The sequence below is a fragment of the Melozone crissalis genome, unplaced genomic scaffold (assembly GCF_028551555.1).
Source record: "Melozone crissalis strain CALT ecotype California unplaced genomic scaffold, PUWL_Pcris_2 ptg000019l_1, whole genome shotgun sequence".
In the NCBI taxonomy this organism is placed as follows: domain Eukaryota; kingdom Metazoa; phylum Chordata; class Aves; order Passeriformes; family Passerellidae; genus Melozone; species Melozone crissalis.
Genome location: NW_026535797.1, coordinates 16,803,638 through 16,823,251, shown reverse-complemented (window position 1 = coordinate 16,823,251; position 19,614 = coordinate 16,803,638). Strand labels below are relative to the sequence as shown.

The window sequence follows — 19,614 nt, the reverse complement described above, 5'->3', positions numbered from 1 at the left end:
CAGGCACTGTACCCATCCCATTCAGACATTGCAAAGGAAATACCACAGGTTGCATTAAAAATGTGAAAGTCTTGACAGTCTGCAAGCATGCAGCTCTCAATCCTGCCCAGACCAACATATGGGGTTAATACTGTCTATGCCATTTACCCTAACAGCTTCAAGGACACTCACGCAAATCACTGTATGCATGATCTTATCCCATATTTATTACCTTTAAAGCTCGAAATCTAGGTAACTCCACCCTGTCAGACATGTCTGCGAGCTAATAAGTGATTTCCATGCTCTCCCAGCGAGGCCCCTGCCCCGGAGAAGCCGCCGAGCGGGCGCTGGAGGGAGCTGCAGCCCCGGCTACCGCCGCCTCTGCCGCAGCTCCGCTCGCTCCCCAGCGCCCTCCGCCCCTCCGGCTCCTCCCCGGCTAAGAGGATGAGCAATTGGAATTATTGAAATTGTATCTCTCGCTGTCACTTCAGTTCAAGAACGCTGTCTTTTTAAAGAAATCAGACTCGTTTGTTAACCGCTAAGTAAGAGGAGATTTACAAAGCCATGCTAAACAAACGTTAATTCTAACAGTGGTTTACAATTTTATAGGTCACATGACAAAAGTACAGAAGCTACTTTCTCAATTAAACATTATTACTGCCACCTAATTTGAACTTTCTTTAGCATGGCATATTTGTTTCTTATTTCCAGTTTGAATAGAAATTGGATAAAATTCTGTGCCTAGCATCTGCCTCTATCTCATTCAGAATAAATTCCAGATCAGATGTGACAAAAGTAGTGGGCTACCTCCCAGCCTTAACAGCTGTCCCTTACTATACCTTGGAGAGGACCGTGCTACTGCTACATTCTGTACAATTGAAATTAACTGAAATTTGGATTGAATAACCAACACCAGCTTTCTGGAGAGAAGAAATAGAAACCTTAGTAAAGCTGAGAGGTCGCTAAGTGAATGCTCTTCACTTGGTGAGTTCTTCTCTTGCCATATCTTTCTACCAATGTTTGCCAAAACTGCATTATCACAGATAAGCTTCCTCTGAAAAAGCCATTGCATTTCTAAAAGAGAGGCTAATGATTTTCTTTCAACCCAAAGGCCCTGTCCTTTGGGTTGAAAGAATATTATATTACCATGGCAAGAGGTAATATAATATTCACCTTATTCAGGCAGACAAAAGTGAGTTAATCACTTACCTAGAATATATAGCTTAGGCACCAGAGTCCATAAGCCTTTTTCATTTGGCTGGAACAGCTGTTATACTCCACCAGTCAGTGATGACAAGGAACTCAAAGTGAAAATGTAATGATGCCAATAAGACAGAATTTCTGATTACCTCTTCCTTCTCTGTACTAGGAATGCCCAAGCTGGATGCATCCCAGCTGGTGATGTACCTGCAATCGAACGTTTACCATTTGCCAAAGAGATATAATTGTCTGCCAAGACAACCCAACTTACATGTAAGTGCCTCAGATGATTATCCAAGTTCTTTGCACCATTTTTTAATAAACATTTATAATTTTAGTTTTTTAAATGAGACTTTTCAAGTACTGGGGGATAGCCAAAGGGTAAGTGAGAGCAATAGATTGGTCTAATGTTAGTCATAAGGAAAATAACATGGGCTTAGCTTAGGAGGGTTTGAGTGCACCTTGCATATGTGCTTCTGGAATAAAAGGAGCTTTTCTCTCTTGCAAATGAAGACATGTGATACAGGGACTAAAACAGTAAGCCAAGCTCAAGGTTGACATATTTTCAAATTTACAGCAAGAATAACAAATATAAATGGACTAGCTTGTTAGCAATGACAGGTAGATTCACAATCATTTGGACTGTTTTGGGAAAAATTCTTCAAATTTCTCTAGAAGTCCAACTTCAGGAGAAACAGGTGGCTGCAAAAAGGGGAGGCTGGACAAGACTGGGGCCATCCCTTACAAGCTCTGAGGCTGTGCAGTCTCAGAACAGTCATGACTGTTGAGCAGACGTGCGCTTCCATCTCCCCTGAAGGATGATATGGACATGTGGCACAGGAGGGTACCACAGCCTGGGAGTTAGCAGGCCAGGGAGTCAAGAAGCTACAGTGTCTCTAATTTTTGTGATTCACATGGCAAGTGTGGTGAGCTCTCTAACTGTAGTTGGCAGAGTAACAGGTGGAATTTCAGTGGCATCTTGCCTGAGTTCTGCCAACAGGTCACCGAGAAAGATGCTTCTGTGTAAAACATTTCCATTTCAATGAATCAGATCTTTCTGTTGAAACAGAATGTTTTGCTGAAAACCTGTTGTGTTGGAAAACTCCCAGCCATGTCCTACTCTCCTACTCCCATGGAGAGGAAATGCGCTGTCTCCAGCCTTTGCTTCCTCTTTTGATGTTTCAGCCACCCTGTGCTTCCCCTTGTGCCCACTCAGGTCCATCTCACAAAGGACACATCTCTTAATTAGCCCAAAAATTTTGTACTGGGAAGTGCATGAGATCTTCAAAAGGTATAAAGAGAAGGAAACAGTACTACTCCAGAAGAGAGACACAGTACAGATGTGTGATGGGAGTACATCAGCAACTGAATAGGAAAATCCAGCCTTTTCTGAAGGACACATGTAATTTCAATTCCTGAAATACCAGTTTGCACAGAGATGTTTGACACCATTTGATGGCAAACACTTGTAAACCACTTGAGAAACAGGAAAAATCCTGTAACAGCCCAAACCTATCCCCTAGTGTTCCTGAATTAACCCAGGGGCTATTTTGGCTATAGGTGAATTTGACCTCTGACTGCAGAGAAAAATGAGAGATCCCATCAGTATTTGTCATGACGATACTAGGCAATTTAGGGAATTTAGCACTCTTTGTTTTTTATATTTGTGTCTCTCTCCCAAATGCCAGTCTCTGTGAGTGTATCTATTACTTGTAAGCATTTAGTAATCATTTGTGAACAAATGTTAGCATTTGGTCTGGTTCCATCTGTCATTCCTAGTGGCGGTCTGCCTGGCCACGTCATTGCACAGAGATGTGCCAGTGGCTTTTCCCCCCTCCTGACAACTCTAACTCATTGGATAGAAGAGATATATTTGTGAAGTATTTTAAAGTAAGTTGTCAAGAAGGTCTTATTCCAGTTTAAAAGGTCAACATCCTGCTACGGCAGGACTGTTCTTCCCTAAGTACAAGAAAATCTGTTCAGGGTCACGTGCTGCCTGTGTCCCCCCACAGGGTGATACTGCAGTGTGCATATGTTTATCTGAGCCAGCAGCATGGTGTGCCAGCATGGGGTCGAGTGAGGCTGCAAACTGCTCCGGGAACAGAAAGAACTGTAGACACAGCCAACATGTACTTGGGCATGAGCAATAGTTTTCAGTTGAACTTTACCTTGGCCCCTTTCACCAAAAATCCAGGGAAGTAGCCGGCACCATGTGATTTAAGATTTTTAAGCAGCTTACAAGCGATGTAAAAAATCAAGGAAAGTGTCCTTTGAAATATAGGCATTGAGTGTGTTTGGCCCTTTGTCAAGGCTCCCAGGCCACCTGGACAACAAATTCATGGAGTCTGTAGAATGGCAGTTGCATACTTCTGTTTAGTTTTGGAAATTGTGTATGTGGTATATCCCACAAATCTTACTGCTAGAATGTCTTTATCATGTTTTCTTACTGATCTATTGCCCACTACCCCAGTTCATCACTTTGCCAACAAATTACTGCAGGGTCTACATGCATCACCTCATTACATGCAGCACTGCTGCTCCCAGCTAGCATCCATCCAAGCTAGAAAACTGAAAGCCTACTTAGATATGTCTTTCCCAGCTGTGGTTATATCTTTGACTCCCTTGTAGATCTATGAATGATATCGAAATACTTTTAGTTTCAAACTCTGGGCACCAGATGTATGCTACATTCGTTAAAAGTAAGAAAATGTGTTTGCTAGTTCAGTATATGGTCATTTCGCTTTCTTACAAAAATAGGAAAAATTTTTGTGCCAATTTTCATAATTGTCATGAGTCAAAATATTCATCTGAATTAGTTTAGTGCAAAAGAGCACTTGAGCTTCAAATAGCACAGGAGAGCATGGGCAACAGAAGTTGATGTCTTTGATGTTGCATTAGCTTTTTTGTGAAATAATCTTGGTAGAAAACTATTTCAGTGGTTTTGATACTGACAAAAATCAGGCCTTTATAGCTCAATGGAACTTAAAGAAATATTAATTTGTTTCTATACTTGCCTTTCTACATATATTTTTTTTCTTTATTTCACTCTCTTTGTAGGCTCAGTGGAGCAAATCCTTCCATTTTTTCAAGCTGGCATAGCTCCACAAAACAGTTGTGCCATTTATTTCTAGCTGGGGACTGCCACTGGGTGCAAAGCTGCTTGTTCTGAAGCTGTTGAAATTACTATCATTATGTTGTTTCTTGGCATGGAAAGGAAAATGATGAGTGAGTGTTTGGGGGGCTTTGTTTTAAGTACAAGAGCCACTTATTCATGCAAACTGCTGAAAGCCACTGGGAAGTAAACACAGTGAGGAGAGCGAACTTCTAGGAAAACTAGATCTCATATTTAACTTGGTAAGGAGACAAAGCCATTTCTTAATGAAACCTAAAAAAACCTCCAGGTCTGCCAGTTCCTTCAGAAAGGAAAAGCCTTTTTCAATGTGTTAAATTAACACTGCAGTACCTATTGTGCCATTGCTTTTATGAGTCTTACAGAAATATTTCCCACAGCTCCTGCAGGAGCTACTTATGTAGTGCCAATGCTCAGAAAAACCATCACATGGTTTTCCTCCACCTGAAAAACAATTTTGAAGATTTGTCTCATGTGGTCTGTAATGCTATTCACACTGTTCCTGAAGCTGGGAGAAAAACTCTTCTTCAGACACAAAATTAGAGTGGTCTGAAGGAAACTTGTTTCGTCCGGCAGCTAGTGGTTCGAAGAGCTTAAACTGGATGTAGGTTGGTGTACAAAACATTGTCCCCCTCTCACGCAGCAGGGCTCCTGCAGCTTCACATACCAAGCCAAGTGGCAGGTCAGTACCAAGCCAGTGCGTGTGACATCTGGTCTAGATGCTGTCTTGCAACCAGTTCAACACAGCACCTCTTCTGAAGATGCTATTTCTTCACACACTTACAGCAAGGCTCCAGCACAGCCAGGGAGCTGCCCTGGGGCTCTGACAGCCGTACCGCCTCCAGCTGCCCGGGTCCTGCCCAGGACCCAGCACTGCACAGCCCTGGCGCCGCTCTGGCTTTGCCAGCAGGGATAGGATCGGTTACACGTTCGTTCCCCATGATGCGGTGCAGTCCTTCGCAATAAGGCTTCGACTCCTCGATACGGCATGGTGGGCACGGTGTTATTTGGTCGAAGGTTGGATTTGATAATCTCGAAGGGCTTTTTCAACTTTAATGATTGGACTATTTCTGTATTTTCTCGCTGAAGAGTGACCCGAAGCGGCGAGGAACGTGCCGTGGGGCGACAGCGCGGTGTGAGAGGTGCCACTGCCAGCACGGCCCCAGGACAGTGTGAGAGGTGGCACTGCCAGCACGGCCCCAGCACGGTGTGAGAGAAGGCACTGCCAGCACGGCCTCAGGGGGGTGTGAGAGGTGCTACTGCCAGCACGGCCCAGCGCGGTGTGAGAGGTGCCACTGCCAGCACGGCCCAGCGCGGTGTGAGAGAAGGCACTGCCAGCACGGCCTCAGGGGGGTTGTGAGAGGTGGCACGACTGGCACGGCCTCGGGGGGTTGTGAGAGGTGGCACGACTGGCACGGCCTGTGCCGGCAGAGCAGCACCGGGTATCACCCGGCGTGACGGACTCGCGGCCGTGCCTAGCGGTATCCGCCCCGAAGGCCCTTTACCCAGCTGTATATTTATATATTTTTATATTTATGTTTATATTTGTTTATTACTCGTCTATTTCCTCGTCGCCACTCCCGGGTCCCGTCAGTGCCCCACACCCGGCCCGGCACCCCTTGCCAGAGCGGCTGCGCCGGGCCAGCCGCAGCCCCGCGCCGGTTCCTGCGCCGCGGAGTTTCCGCCGCCGTGTCCTCCGCTCCCCCCGCGCCGCGCCCCGGCCGCCAGGCGCGTTTCCACGAGCCGCCCACGAGCAGCATGGCGGCGGCGGCGGCCCCTCCTGCTGCCCGCGGTCTGTAGGTGGCGCGGCGGCCGAGGGCGCTCCCGGGCAGCGGCTCCGGCGGCGCCTCCGCTGCGCCGCGTCCCGCGCTCCCCCTGCTCGCCGGGGCCGCGGCGGGGGCGGCCGGGCTGCGCTGCGCTGCGCTCCGCCCCGCCGTGCGGGGGTGTCTGGGCGCCCGGGAGCAGCACGGCTGCTGCAGTGCCGCGGCGGCCGAGCGGAGCGGCGGAGCTGAGGGTGCCCGCGGGGGCTCCTCGGAGGGAGGAGAAGAGGAGGGCGCGGGGTCGCGGGTGCCAACGGCACCGAGAGGCGACCGGGAGCGGGACCATGTCGCTGCAGAGCCCGCCGGCTGCCGCCGAGCTGCCCCCCGGCCCCGGCGAGGGGCATCCGCCGGGAGCGGAGCTGAGCCAGGGCAGCGCCGCGGCCCCGTCAGCCGAGGAGGGTGGCGAGGAGGAGGAAGAAGAAGGAGAAGGGGAGAAGGAAAAGGAAAAAGAAAAGGAAAAGGAGGGAGAGAAATTGCCGCCCATCCCGTCGGCGTCCACCGCGGCTGCCGGGGTAAGTCCCGTCGGCGCCCGGGCAGCCGCCCGCGGGCCCGCCTGTGCCGCTCCGTGTTTGTTGGCTGTGTTTGCCGCTTCATTTGGGAGGAGAAAGGGAAGGGGGGAATCATCGTCTTCGTTTTCTTTCATGTTCCTTTCCGTCGAGAGGCTTTCATTCAAGTTTCTTAAAAATAACAAGTGCATCTGTAAGCAATGACATAATGAAGCTATAAATTCTCCATCCACTTATAGTTAACATTTTACAACGGTCTGCTCTGTCGGGTTAGTCATGACTGAGGGTTTGCAGCATTGTGAATGTTCATTAAGGGTTCTCGGGGGTGGAGGGTTTCAGCTCTAATACACTTGATGGAGAAAGAGGTAGCTGGGGAATACTTCTGTATTTTTAACTTTTTCTTTAAAAATCTTTCAAATTTTTTTTGCATTGAAGCAAAGATCACAGAACATTTTGATGAAATGATGAGTGAATTAATGCAGAGAAAGAAATGGTGGAAGGATATTTGCAAGAATAACTTCCTTTCAGAAACCTTTTTTCAGGTTTTTAATTATACCAGAGTTGGGCTTTTCTTTCTGCTGTCTATACAATATTACAGAACATAAAATTTTCCCAAAAATTCCCATTCCCAACATGAGCTGGAACTTGTGGTAAGTTACTTCAGTCCAACAACAGAACAAAAATGTTACTAATCCTGTAGTAATACACTTAGGAGATTTTAGTTCAGCAGTTCTGATAGGCATTGGACTTATTATCATTTAAATTATCATTTATTTAAATTCATAATTTGAATTTAAAAGATTGCACATATAATATTTATGACTGTCAGGAAATAATCGTGATGTTAAACTGAGTAATTGTATGCAAACTGCAAACTCCTTGGAGCAATTCTGCCAATTTTGTGTTTTGCCTAAATGTTCCAATCTTCTGAAAGACTTTCAGCTTTGTAAATCTGTCAGGATGTGCAAGAATATGTTTATTCTTGTGATTCAAATACCGATTTGGTGGGAGAAGTCTCTAATGGATGAGTGCCCAGGAATTTTTCCTGCATTTCAATATCTCCGCCTTAGACCTTGAATGGTAAAAGCCAGTTCATTAGAATAAAGATAGAAGTGCTGGCCTAAAGAATAAAGATAGAAGTGCTGGCCTAAAATGTGTCAGGCTTAGCTCAGCTAATGAAAAATGTGTGCCCCTGGGTAGCCATGTAGAATTCCAGCTCCTTTAAAGAACCAGGAGAACTTTGTAGCTGGACATCCGTCAGGTACCTCTGGAGTGTTGGCCGCAGGCAGAAGCTGTCTGAGTGGGACCTGCAGAGGAGTTCTGACCTGGCTGGGTGTGGTTGTGTGTCAGGTGCAGGGCAGGGTTTGAATTTACCGAGAGCCTTACTTGGGGCGCAGTAGCGTGTTACAGAGGGGATAGAGAGAGAGTTTTGTGGAGAGATGTCATAGACTGTCACCAAAGAGGTGATAGTTTGGGTGTCAGCATTCACATTCTGGAAAGAAACTTGTGGAAAGCTAAGTAATTTGCTCCTTAATAAAAGGAACAATTAGAGACTTCTGTAAAGGAAAAACAGTCCGAAGTTGCACCTTTCAAGCTGTGAATGGAAGGGACAATCCTGCTTCTAGTGCAGCCTGTTGCACTCTCAGATGCCTTTGGGAAATCTGAGTGTCCTCCACATCTTCTTGCACTGGGAAGAAAATCTTTTTGTCCTCACTGGTCTTTGCTTGCCGTATACATAAGGGTCTTGAGTAAGGAATGTTAGGGCTAACACAGGATTTTCCAGAAGCTCCTCTAGATGATCTTTTGTCTCTTCTGAGAAATCAGTCTGTATGTGCTCTTTGGAACATTTTGACTTGTTTTCAACATTTCATTTAACTTCAACAATGAAAAATACAGTTTTATAAAGTATGATGTTAGTAACTCTCCAGTCTTATAAAGGGCTTAGTGCTTTGGAAAACTTCCACTAAGAAGCCAGCAGAGTTGTGGGTTATTGATATGGTCTTAAAACAAAACTAAAGATTACTTTGGTCCTCTTACTCCCTCCTAGCCTATTCATTCCTTTTGGTGGGTGGGAGGGGAATGGTGGGTGTTCAGTGTGCTTGTAGAGTCTTAGGCTCTAAAAGCTCGGTGACCTCCTACAAAATTTTTAAGTGTGACATGGTGATGTGCACTTGCCCTAGATTACTCCCTCAAGGGTTGTCAGAGTTTTTCATTAATCAGTGTGAGGTTTCCTTCCAGGGCTTCCCAATAAAACCTTAGTCCATATGTTTGTCTAATATTCTTGGAATTGTACTTGAAACAGGATGATGGAGTTAAAGAGGGGATGCAGATTTTGTTCTTTATGATCACTGCTGAAGGAGGTGGCAGTAAGGAGAAAGTTTTTAAGAAACTGTTCACCTGTAGTATTTCAGTGATGTGTCTAGAGTAAAACCTAGAAAGCTAAGTCAGTCAAAAAGGCTGTCACAATAATTTATTTAACAAAAATTCCTTTTTTCCATTATCTCTGCCATCTATTCCTTATTAATCATAATTAGACTAGTCTGTGCTTCAGAGCTTTTTTGTGTGGAGCACACGTTTTGTGATCAAGCGGATTAACCTCAGATCTGGAGTTGTTTAAAAGTTCTTTTTCAGTCACTAATGTTTGTCCAGGGTCTGTTTTACTCTAGTCATGTTCCAGATGATTTTGAAGAATCATCTTAATGATATTTCAAAAGTTATAGACTAAAAAGAAATGTTAATCTGAAAATTACACTGGTAATTACATTTTATTTTGGAATGTTTGTTGCATATAATGAATTTAAAACTAGAAATTGAAAGTTGGTAAAAATAGAAATTTTAGAAATTGAAATTTTATATTTTTAAAGCCAGAAGTCCTGATGATTGCTCAGATTTACAATTTAGTGAGTTATGAGCCATGGAAAAATAGCTGTATGTGGCACAGTTATTTAAAATTTCTGGCAGTGTACCAGCTTGCGTACACTCTGGTGTGGTAGGTTTATGGGCTGTATTATTACCCTTGGTGTTTTTTCAGGATGTTGTGGTGGAAGTGAAATGCTTTTCTTAGAACTCTGACAGCATGTCTTAGTCTAAATGTATTTCTGTTAGGAGAAAAGGGAAATGTACTGGTTCAAAAATTTTGGTAGGATATTATATGAGAACTTATATTCTCATTTGCAGAATTAAAGTTTTGGTTTGTGTGGAAACATTTTTCTAACTGAGACCACAGATGCCAGATATCAGGAAAATGAGTCTTTAGGTTACTGTGAGGTTGAAAATCATGATGTGCAGGAAGTGTATGTATATTTTTTTTTAGTTGATCTACCTTCTCCTGATATCAATTGATGACTTGGAATTGAGAAGAAAATTAAAATATTCATCATGAGATTTCTGTCATCTTGGGCAAGCCTCTTAACCCCACCTATGCTTTGCAATTCTGTAGTGAATAACTATATCTAATAGCACCCCGTGCTGATTAGCCAGCAGACTAATTGGCACAATCCTTTGGAAGTCTGATGTGTGATTTCACTTCTGTTTGCTGTTAAAACACATTAGTGCTCAACACTTCCCAGCAGAGACTTGTGCAGGCTCCTTGGTGACAGCATGTACAGGTGCTCAAGTCTTTTAGCACTTTGTTAACCGAGTTTTGTTGGTAAGCCTTTCTTCAGTGGCAGCAGATGCTGACCATTTTGAATCATTAGGGAGTTTTAGCCAGGTAGTCAGTATTGAACTTTTTTTAGAGGTTAGAATTTTTTGGCCTTACATTTTAAGTCTAGGGAAATTTGTCTAAACTACTTGAATATATTAGGGCTATTTGGAAAAAGGAATATGTGACACTTTCTTCTCTTTAAACTGAGCTGCATGTAGTGAGAAGTATAAAAGTAGGTTCCTCACAGAAATCCAGGGATATCTTCATATCTTGCAAGTAAATACTTGAGTTTTTTAATGTAATTGAAAGGAATTTTATGGTACCTCTCCTGAATCAATTTGAAACAAACTTGCAGAATCACTATTTATGTTTTATTCAGTTATTACCAGTCTGATTTAAAAGAATTCTGTGTAAAAACCTCACTAGGAAGATTACTACAGCAGTAATGTATTAACCCTTTAGAGCATACTGTCATCTTAATTACAGGGGTTGGAGGAAGGAGCCAAAAATCAGTTTTCCACTTTCAGCAATTTCATCACAACTATCAACCAAAAGAAAGAAGGCATCGGAAACAGAAATTCGCCTACGCAACTTGTTATACCCGACATCAAAAACGGTAAGAGAAAAAAGACCTGTTACTTAGTTACCAAGTTTAGAAGGTGCTCAGTTTTCTGCCAGTATTTGTATTTTGGTAGTGCCAGAAAATCTGGAAATCTAGATTTCATTAAATTATGCTGTGTTGTACAATGTAGAGGCAGTGAGATATATGATAGCCTGTCCTCAGCGGAGGTTATGTCATAGACACAAGTTGGATAAGAGAAAACAAATAGATCTGGAGGATGGAATAACTATCTAAAATTTTAAGAAAAGGTACTGATTCAGCAGTTTATCTGCAGATATTTGTCTAGCTGCAATCAGGCAGTGTCTCTAGAAATTTTCAGAACTTTGGAGATAATTATTTTATTGCCATCTGAAGGATGGTGGGAATGAGGCAAGCATAGGACTTTTATAAGGGAGGCAGTTGCTGGGAGATGGTGTTTTTCAGTGAAGATGAAGGCCAGTGATGGCAAAAAGTAAGATGCACAGGAAACAGTGAGTTCTGAATAGCTTTATAAGTGAGAAGGAATGTTGTTGTGCTGTGATGAGGTAACAATACTTGATGAAAAGATAGAAAGTGTAGCTCTGTATTAGGTATAGTAGGCTAGAATAATGAAGCCTAGATGGGATGATGTTGTGGTTAGACCTGGAATTTTTATTTGACTTTTGGGCTAGGAATTCAGTAGTTTGGGACTTTTCATAAAAGACTGTACAAGCATTTGTCAGGTTTGTATTGATCGTGTCTCTGAGCAAGTCCCCTTCAGGCTTATTGTGCTGTGGTTCACTAAGTCTTTACAGCACTCAGTGAAATTGAGGCAAGAAAGAGACTGCACTGAGAGATCTCAGTAGTGCAACTTTGAAACAAAACTGTTGACAAGTATTGTCAGTTTCAAAGTTGTACAGAAAAAGGTGGTTTATAACTTGCAGCACTAGATTCTTAGTAAAATAATATTTTATTAGCTGTACTGCAAAACTTTCTGCTTTGTATCAAGGAGATTTTCTTCACCAAAGTTTTTGATCATTTCTTAAGCAGTCGTGCACAGCTGAATCTTTACTTGATGTAACTGGGCAAGAAGCCAGAAATTACTGTTTTTTCTTGTCTTGTAATATTGTGTTATTGCTGTTTATCAACTCAATACATAAAATTTCCCATTTCTGCTCAATGAAACTCCAGTGATGGATCTTAATTAGTATTCTTTACTGGCAGAAGAGCAAATAAATCTATGTACAAATAAACTTGAATGATGACAAAACATACTGAAGTTGACCATATGTGTTAAAGATACTATTAAAAATCAATTTTAGTATATGTAAATTAAACTGCATGTATTTCAAAGAAGATGACATTGCTGACAGGGTGCAAATTACCAGCTTAGCACCTGCAGCTTCAATTTACTGAATTGAGAAGCAGTGTCTGCCAGCAGATGTCTCTTCTACAGATGTAGAAGGAATGCTTTCCTCATTCAGTGTGTTCAGCTGATTATAACTCAATGTTTAATCCATTTAAAATTGAGAAGACAGAATGAAAGTTAAAAAAAACCTTGTTTTTCTCAGAGTATAAAAATAAGACAAATTCTTAGATTCTTTAAAATCAGTCCATCCTGCTTTCAAAGAATGGTGTTCAATAGCAGAACATATGCATGGTTGGAATGGTTTGGCACCTTGGCTTGGATTAATTTATTATCTATATGTCTGCTCTGTTTTTTTCAATTACTGCTCTTTTCTTAAAATGGTTAAAATTCCATCTGTGAGAATGGACAAGGTTCCATATCAGTAACTGATGCATCCTCAGGTGATTGAGGGCACCTCTGATCTGTTATCTCATGAATGGTGGCTGAGTTAAGTCACACAGACAATGACTCTGTCATGAGCATGAGAGAAAAAAATCTGCTTTTGGATTCATGGGACTTTTATAGCATCTGTTTCCTTGCTGTGATAAATGGAGTAGGCAGCAGTGTAGTGGTACTACTTTGATGTTCAGTTAATTAAAAAAAACCAAATCTTTAAAAAGGCTTAGAGGGGTCTTATACAATTCATAGAGGATTTTCATTAAATATGTATGACTTTTGAGGACACTTTTATTTTATATTGTGTCTTTTATCCCAAACACATGTCACAATTCATGTAAATGCTTTTAAAAATGAGCAGCATAAATCAGACTGTAAGAGTGTTTGAGGATGTTTGTGAAGACACTGTCAAAATGAGTGTTGGAAATGCAGTGGAAATATGTTTTCATGTTTTGGGTGGGCTTACCTTGGCTGACTGCCAGACACCCACCAAGCTGCTCTGTGGCTTCCCCTCCTCAACAGGACATGGGGAGAAAATAAGATGAAAAAGCTCATGGATTGAGATAAAGGCTGGGAGTACACTTTCCCATTTTCATCATAGGCGGAACAGACTTGAGGGTATTAATTTATTGCCAGGTAAACTAAATAGAAACAAAACTCAAAAACCTTCCCCTTCCCTGCTTACCACACCTTCCCTTGTTCTCAAATTCTCTCCAATTCTTCCAGCAGCCTGATCAGGCATTGGCTCTCCACTGGCTGCAGAGGATCCTCTGCTCTAGACCCTGACTCACCTCCTCCTTCTCCTTCTTTTCCACTCATGTGGGTGTCTGTAGGGTAGTTTCTTTCTTTTTTTTCTTCCTTTTTTTTTAAATCCTTCCTCTCTGTCAGCTGCTGTGCAGTTTTTTTTTTTTTACCCTTTCCTAAATATATTGTCACAGGGGTCCTATGCCATTGTCACTGCTGGGCTCAGCTTTGGCCTGTGGTGGGTGTGTTTTGTGGCTGTGTTGGACACAGAGGCAGCCTTGTCTCTCCTCTCACTGTAGCTGTTGCCAAGTCTTGCTGTGCTAATCTGATCAACTATTCTCAGATCAAATAGAAAGGAAGGAGTAGAATGGAAAGGCCTTGGCAAAGCACTGCCAATTGTACTAGAATAGGTAGCCAAATGTATTAAAAAGAAGTGTTCAAAGATGCTTCTCTTTCACCACTAATTCTGTGTAAGACAAAAAAATTTGCCTTTTCCATTTAGTTTTCTGGAGAGATTCTCTATGGAAGCTGTAGATGTTTCACCGTCGTCTGTAGCTAAAATTCTATATCACAGTGTAGAAAAAGGGACTGATGTCTTGTCCTTATATGATAGTTGGACTTTGGTGTGGTCGTGCATGAGATTTTTCTTAGCTGTAAGGAGCACCAGTGTTGCAGTTTGTATATTGAAAATTTACAATCTATATTGGAAATACAATAATTGGCATCACTGCTGTTTTTGTTAGTTAGCCAAATTTTCCATCGTATCTGCATGTGCACATGGTAAGAAAAATACTTTTTTAAAGTGTTAGAATCAAACACTTGAAGTTTTATTTTTTTTCCTAGTACCAGTTTATTTGTGTTAGATGCATTGTATTTGCTCTTCTTTACCTTTCTTTTAAGGGAGGGACCTACCAGCTCTTTGCCTGGATGTACGGCAAAAGAAGCGCATGTCGATGGATACATTACCCCAGGAACTGAAAGCACCAATTCCTCCTGAACCTTCCCTTCCAATTCGAACCAAAACTGTGAAAGATTTTCAGTAAGTTACACTGGTGTTCCTAGAAATGTGCTTTCTTCCTTTCTTTGGAATTCTTTTCATTTTGACCTAATTCAAACATTTGATTTTGTTAATCTCAGATGAGGAAACAGGTTCAGTAAGACTGGCAAGGAATTAGTCTGGTTGTGGTGGTGGGATTGATAACTGTGTTGCTGTGAAAACCATCAAAATATTTTTTCTAGGTTGAAGTGTTGTACCACATAGAAAATGGCAAAACATACACTTCAGAATTAGAAATGCAGGGAGCATTTAGTTTTGGAAAAGAATATGTATGGTTTATTGTAGGCTGGCAAAGCCTGTGCAGTCTTAGGTGTTTTGGTTATACTGGCAATTATTTCTCTCTTCCATGTTTGAAATTTTGTGCTTCCAGGGAGGAAAAGGGACCATTTTTGATTATTCAGTGTGTATTTGGTTGGAAAGAAAAAGAGCTATAAAGGAAAATTTGCAAAGAGGTGATTTTTTTCCTGGTATTCAGGTGATCCAAAGAGCTGAATTTTTTTCCACATTCAGATTTTTGTATCTATTGACTATTTGCCTCTAGACAACCTGTGGCAGTGTTTGTAAAAAACTTCTTCCTTACATCTGATCTAAATCAGCCCTCCTGTAGGTTAAAGCCATTAGCCCTTGTCCTGTCCATTTGAATTCCCAGCTGTCGGCCCCCACCACCTCTCCATTTGCCTTCTCCCATAGTTGCCATCCTCCAGGCAGGGCTAGGTCCTTCTCAGTTGGATCTGGCAGCTGCTCCCAGCACTGAGCTGGGTTTGGATTTCCTTATGCTGAGGATTTCTTGCACAGCCTGCAGCACAGTCAGAGGAAGCAGCTTCCAGAGGAAGGCCTTGCGCAGGTCCAGGTAGATGACATCATTCTTCCATCATCCACCAGCACTGTAACCCTACTGTAGAAGGCCACCAAATTTGTCAGGCACAAGTTGCCCTTAGTGAAACCACGTTGACTGTCACCATTGATCACCTTGTCTAAGATTAACCACCTTAGATTGACCACCGATGCCTAAGATTAAGTTCTATTTGAAAAAATTTAGAAGAAAGAAAACTTTGAGAAATTCTAGTGAATTTGAGTAGTTTAAGAGCCATCATACTTAACTCTGAGAAACTTTATCATGTCAGTCTAGCTGCAGCTTAATTCTGTTCTGCTAATTATTTGTCCTAACACACTGAACTGTGACATTGTGAATTAACATTTTGAATAAAAGACTCAGGTGTATCAAACACAAACTATGCTTTTGTTCTCTTATAATACCATGATCTTTAAATGACAAGGAAGAGGTTAGAAAGATAGAGATATTATACTCGTCTGTCTTGTAAGTGTGCTTAGTGAGAAAAGCTTAAAGTTACAGTGCATTTTAAGGTCTAAGTGGCTGGCAAGATCAAACCATTACCAGTATTTGAATGTATTTTCTCTAGGGATGATATGGAAAAGTCGAAGGCATCGGGAGATTGGAAAGCTGTACATAATTTTTATTCTACAACTTTTGATTCTTTCTTGGAGATAAATGCTGCATTTAAGGTAGAAGATAATTCCTAATACTATTTAGTAATTACAGTGCTTTGTATCTTCAAAATGTTTCCAAAAATATCTGTTAAAGGCTTTCAGCCAGGTATTCAGGGCCACTCAGATAATTTTGTCATGATCTCACCTGCCTTTTGTAGACAATCTGTTACTGCATTGATTTATTGATTCCAGTTAAGCAATTTTATTTCAAGTTTGTGGACCTTTAAAATTCCAGTATGTAGTTTGTTTGTGACAGTGTGGCTGTGTAGGTACTTTCTACACAAATTACAGTTTTAAAACATCCATGCTAATGCAGAGGCCCAGGCAAATCTGGAAACAGAAATTCCCTATCCCTAAAAAAATTATGTGATATCAGCTCTCTTGTAGCTGTTCATGTATTATGATGGCATACTTGGTTTTCCTGGGAGCTGTTATATTTGTCTTTCTGAATTCATGCTAAATTATTATTTCCTCCCTATTATAGAGCAAAATGTGCTTATGATATTTAAAATTGATCTGAGTCTGGATGAAATAACCTGTGACCTTTAGTTATTTAATAAATATTGAATGCTTAAAATTTTCTTGCCTTTGTCTGATAATGGATCAACAACAAAGATGAAAGTTCAATGTAATTCATTATTTGAAACCCTTTTACATTTTGAAAATAGAATCCCAACATGAATATGTGTAGGATTACTATTGTTTTGCTCTGTCTTTAGCATACTAATTAAGGAAACTTATACTTTTGTCTTGATTAAGGAAATATATATGAACATGTTTTCCTAAGCTTGCTGTTAAACTTACATATTAAAGATAGCTATAAAATATTCAAAATGCTTCATGTATTATCTAACTTACAGAAAGATACCAATTCTCCATTTAATACCATTGAGGACTCTGGAATCGATGCAAACTTTGTGAATGTTGTCTATGATGCCTTATTAAATACTGTAAGTAGAGAAAAAGAATTCATGCTTTATACCATTTTATACCAAAGTTTTTCCCAGATAGGCATGATTTCTGAAGAATCTCTCAAAACATACTTCAGATGATCCCATGAGAATTGTCATAGAATCCTGACAGCTGCTCTAGTAAAAGAGGAGGAAAATTTTCCTTCTAGTAAAGCATAGTTTGTATTGTGGTAGTTCTTAAAGACTGCATATCTTAGAAATATTACATGGCTGTCATGGGACTGCATGGTGAGAAATTTAAAAAATGTAAGGATGGGAACAGTAAAATATAGGCCTAGTATACAAAGGACGGGAGTAGTTTAGAAATTATATTTATAGGATATAAGTGTTGAAAGGCACCATTGGCACAACCCCACACTCGCTCAGTACATCTGTGAAGAAGGTATTTAGGAGATCAGCATCATAACACAAAAGATTTCTTAGCTGTCTTGAAATACAAGCATAGCAAAGTTGCTTGTTTGTACAATGCCTTGTATTGAATATGTGTAATTACTTCAGATATTATTTTTCCTCTCCTTTCTTCATAGCCTCAAGATGTTCAGAAGTCAGTCCTAAAAGGAATAATTAATGGTCTACTGCAAGAATGGACAGGGTAATTATAATAAATGTTTGCATCAGTGCTGCACCAGCACTTAAATCTGCTATATGTTTTATATTTATTGTTTTAGGCAAAAAAAGAAAATGTGATGCAACTTATTTGATACATAAGAACGTAATTCTTTTTGCAAATCTGCTGAAATACATCTTGAGCTCTGTAAGCTGGCCTTGAACTTCTGAGAGACAGATCCATATGCAGCCATGCATCCCGTCACCAAATCTCAGCTGCTTGCTGCCAGGGCATTTCTTTGGACTTCTTAATTGTGAGATGAATTTAAGAAGTCAACTAGGTTAAAACTTATTCTCATTGTCTATCCCCCAACAGCAACCAGGACAATTCCCTGATCCACAGTTTGCTTCACAATGCTGTTTGTGTGAGGCAGCACCACAGAAAGAGCATTACAGGCTGCAGAAGGGGATGGCCAAAAAGCAGAAGGGTTCTCGGAGAATGACAGCATCTTAGCATGAAGTAATAGAAGTGAGAATGCATAGTGTAATTTATAAAAAGGTATAGCAAGAGACGGTGTGACCCAGGTCTTGGCAACCCCTTTCTCCAACTTACACTGCTTCTTGTGCTGGTGCTGCATGTATTTGTGGTTACATAAAAGCCTTGATAAACATGAAGGAGTACAGAGGCTGCAGTGGTAGAAGTGTACGGAGAATTCTTGCAGGAAATATCAAAGAGGAGCAAATAAACTCCTTTATGGTGTCACTTGAGATAGACAATAACGCTGAATTCCCTCTTTAGTACGCCTCTGACTCTTCAATTCTGACCCTTTTTGCCTTCCGTCATGTTTTAAAAAGACGGATGATAAATGGCCTGCTACTTTCAGAGAATTGTCAGAATCTGTAAATTACCTTTTCAGTTTTTGAGTGCAGTGAAGATTCTTTAATATGGTATTTTATACATACTAGCAAAGCAAAATAAAATCATTCATGATTTCATGACTCTTAATGTCTGTAAATTATGGATCCATATGGTTCTGTTTGTAATTTCATTCCTTCATAGGCCACGAACAAAGGATGATCTTAGAGCATATTGTATACTTTTACAGGTAAGGAAAATACAGTATTTTTATGTAAGTATGTGTCAACTTACAATCTATAAACCAGTATACTGTGCAAACAAGATAGTTTATATAGCTGAGATAGTTCACATCCAATTTCCTGTTGTAAGAATGTGTTAAAGTATGTAAAAAAGTGTCATGCATGATGGGAATGGGATCTTAATGGAAGACAGTTGATAGGGAAAGGTTGCATAGACTAAAAAAATGCACTGATAGACAAGTAATTGTTTGCTTTTATTTTCTGGGTTGGAAGAATAAATATTTTACCTATTTATTTGTTCTTATGTTGTCCTTATTCCCAGATTTGCTGTATTAGGATGCTGTAACTCTGAAAGTTTCAGTTTATGCACTTTCTGATATCGCTGTGACTTTTTCCAGTGTTGCATTTTATCCATTCTGTCTGGCTGAATTTTTCCAGTCTATCTGACTGGTTATAGTGTCTGATTTCTGTCTGTGGTCACCTCTTGCCTTTGCTGCTATAGTTGGCTTGCATTTGTAGCAGATTTCCCCTTTATATATTGCTAGTGTACCTAACACCTCTGCACACAAAGAGCAGTTTCTGCTGCTATTTGAGAATATCAAATGGCAATTTAATTCATTGAGACAGTTGTTTTCTTCTCTGGGGTGGTATATGCAAGCTGTGTATTAAAAATAATGTCTCCTGCTAAAATAAGGGAATATGTGAACAAATGGAATAGAGGGAAAATTAGTTTGGATTGATATGGTATAGACAGGAGCTATAAGAATTTGTATTACTGATACAAAACCCACATCACTTAGAGGAGTGTAGTTTGTGTTACAATGTCAAGAATGATCCAGAATTTTGACTACTGCTTTTGGGCTACCTGTGGGCTTTCTTTTGGGGGAAAAAAAAATCATATTTTTACAATACAGAAGTTGTGAGTTGTTTTTTCCCATAGTTTTACCTCTGTCACAGCTGTTTGGTGAACTACTTTCTTGTGTAATTGTACTGGCAACAACAAACATAAGAAAAAAAATCCTAA

General features: G+C 40.9%; 1 protein-coding gene across 2 annotated transcripts in view; it reads left to right on the top strand.

Annotated features, from left to right (window-relative positions):
- The first annotated feature begins 6,260 nt into the window (after positions 1–6,260).
- Positions 6,261–19,614, top strand: part of HECTD2 (HECT domain E3 ubiquitin protein ligase 2) — a 32,631-nt gene continuing 19,277 nt past the window's right edge. For both annotated transcript variants that reach the window (XM_054276740.1, XM_054276741.1), the window contains exons 1-7: positions 6,261–6,641; positions 10,768–10,897; positions 14,310–14,448; positions 15,888–15,990; positions 16,836–16,925; positions 17,474–17,538; positions 18,553–18,598. In XM_054276740.1, coding sequence (XP_054132715.1) covers positions 6,414–6,641; positions 10,768–10,897; positions 14,310–14,448; positions 15,888–15,990; positions 16,836–16,925; positions 17,474–17,538; positions 18,553–18,598 — 801 coding nt within the window. In that variant the 5' untranslated portion in view covers positions 6,261–6,413. The remainder of the gene's footprint in view (positions 6,642–10,767; positions 10,898–14,309; positions 14,449–15,887; positions 15,991–16,835; positions 16,926–17,473; positions 17,539–18,552; positions 18,599–19,614) is intronic.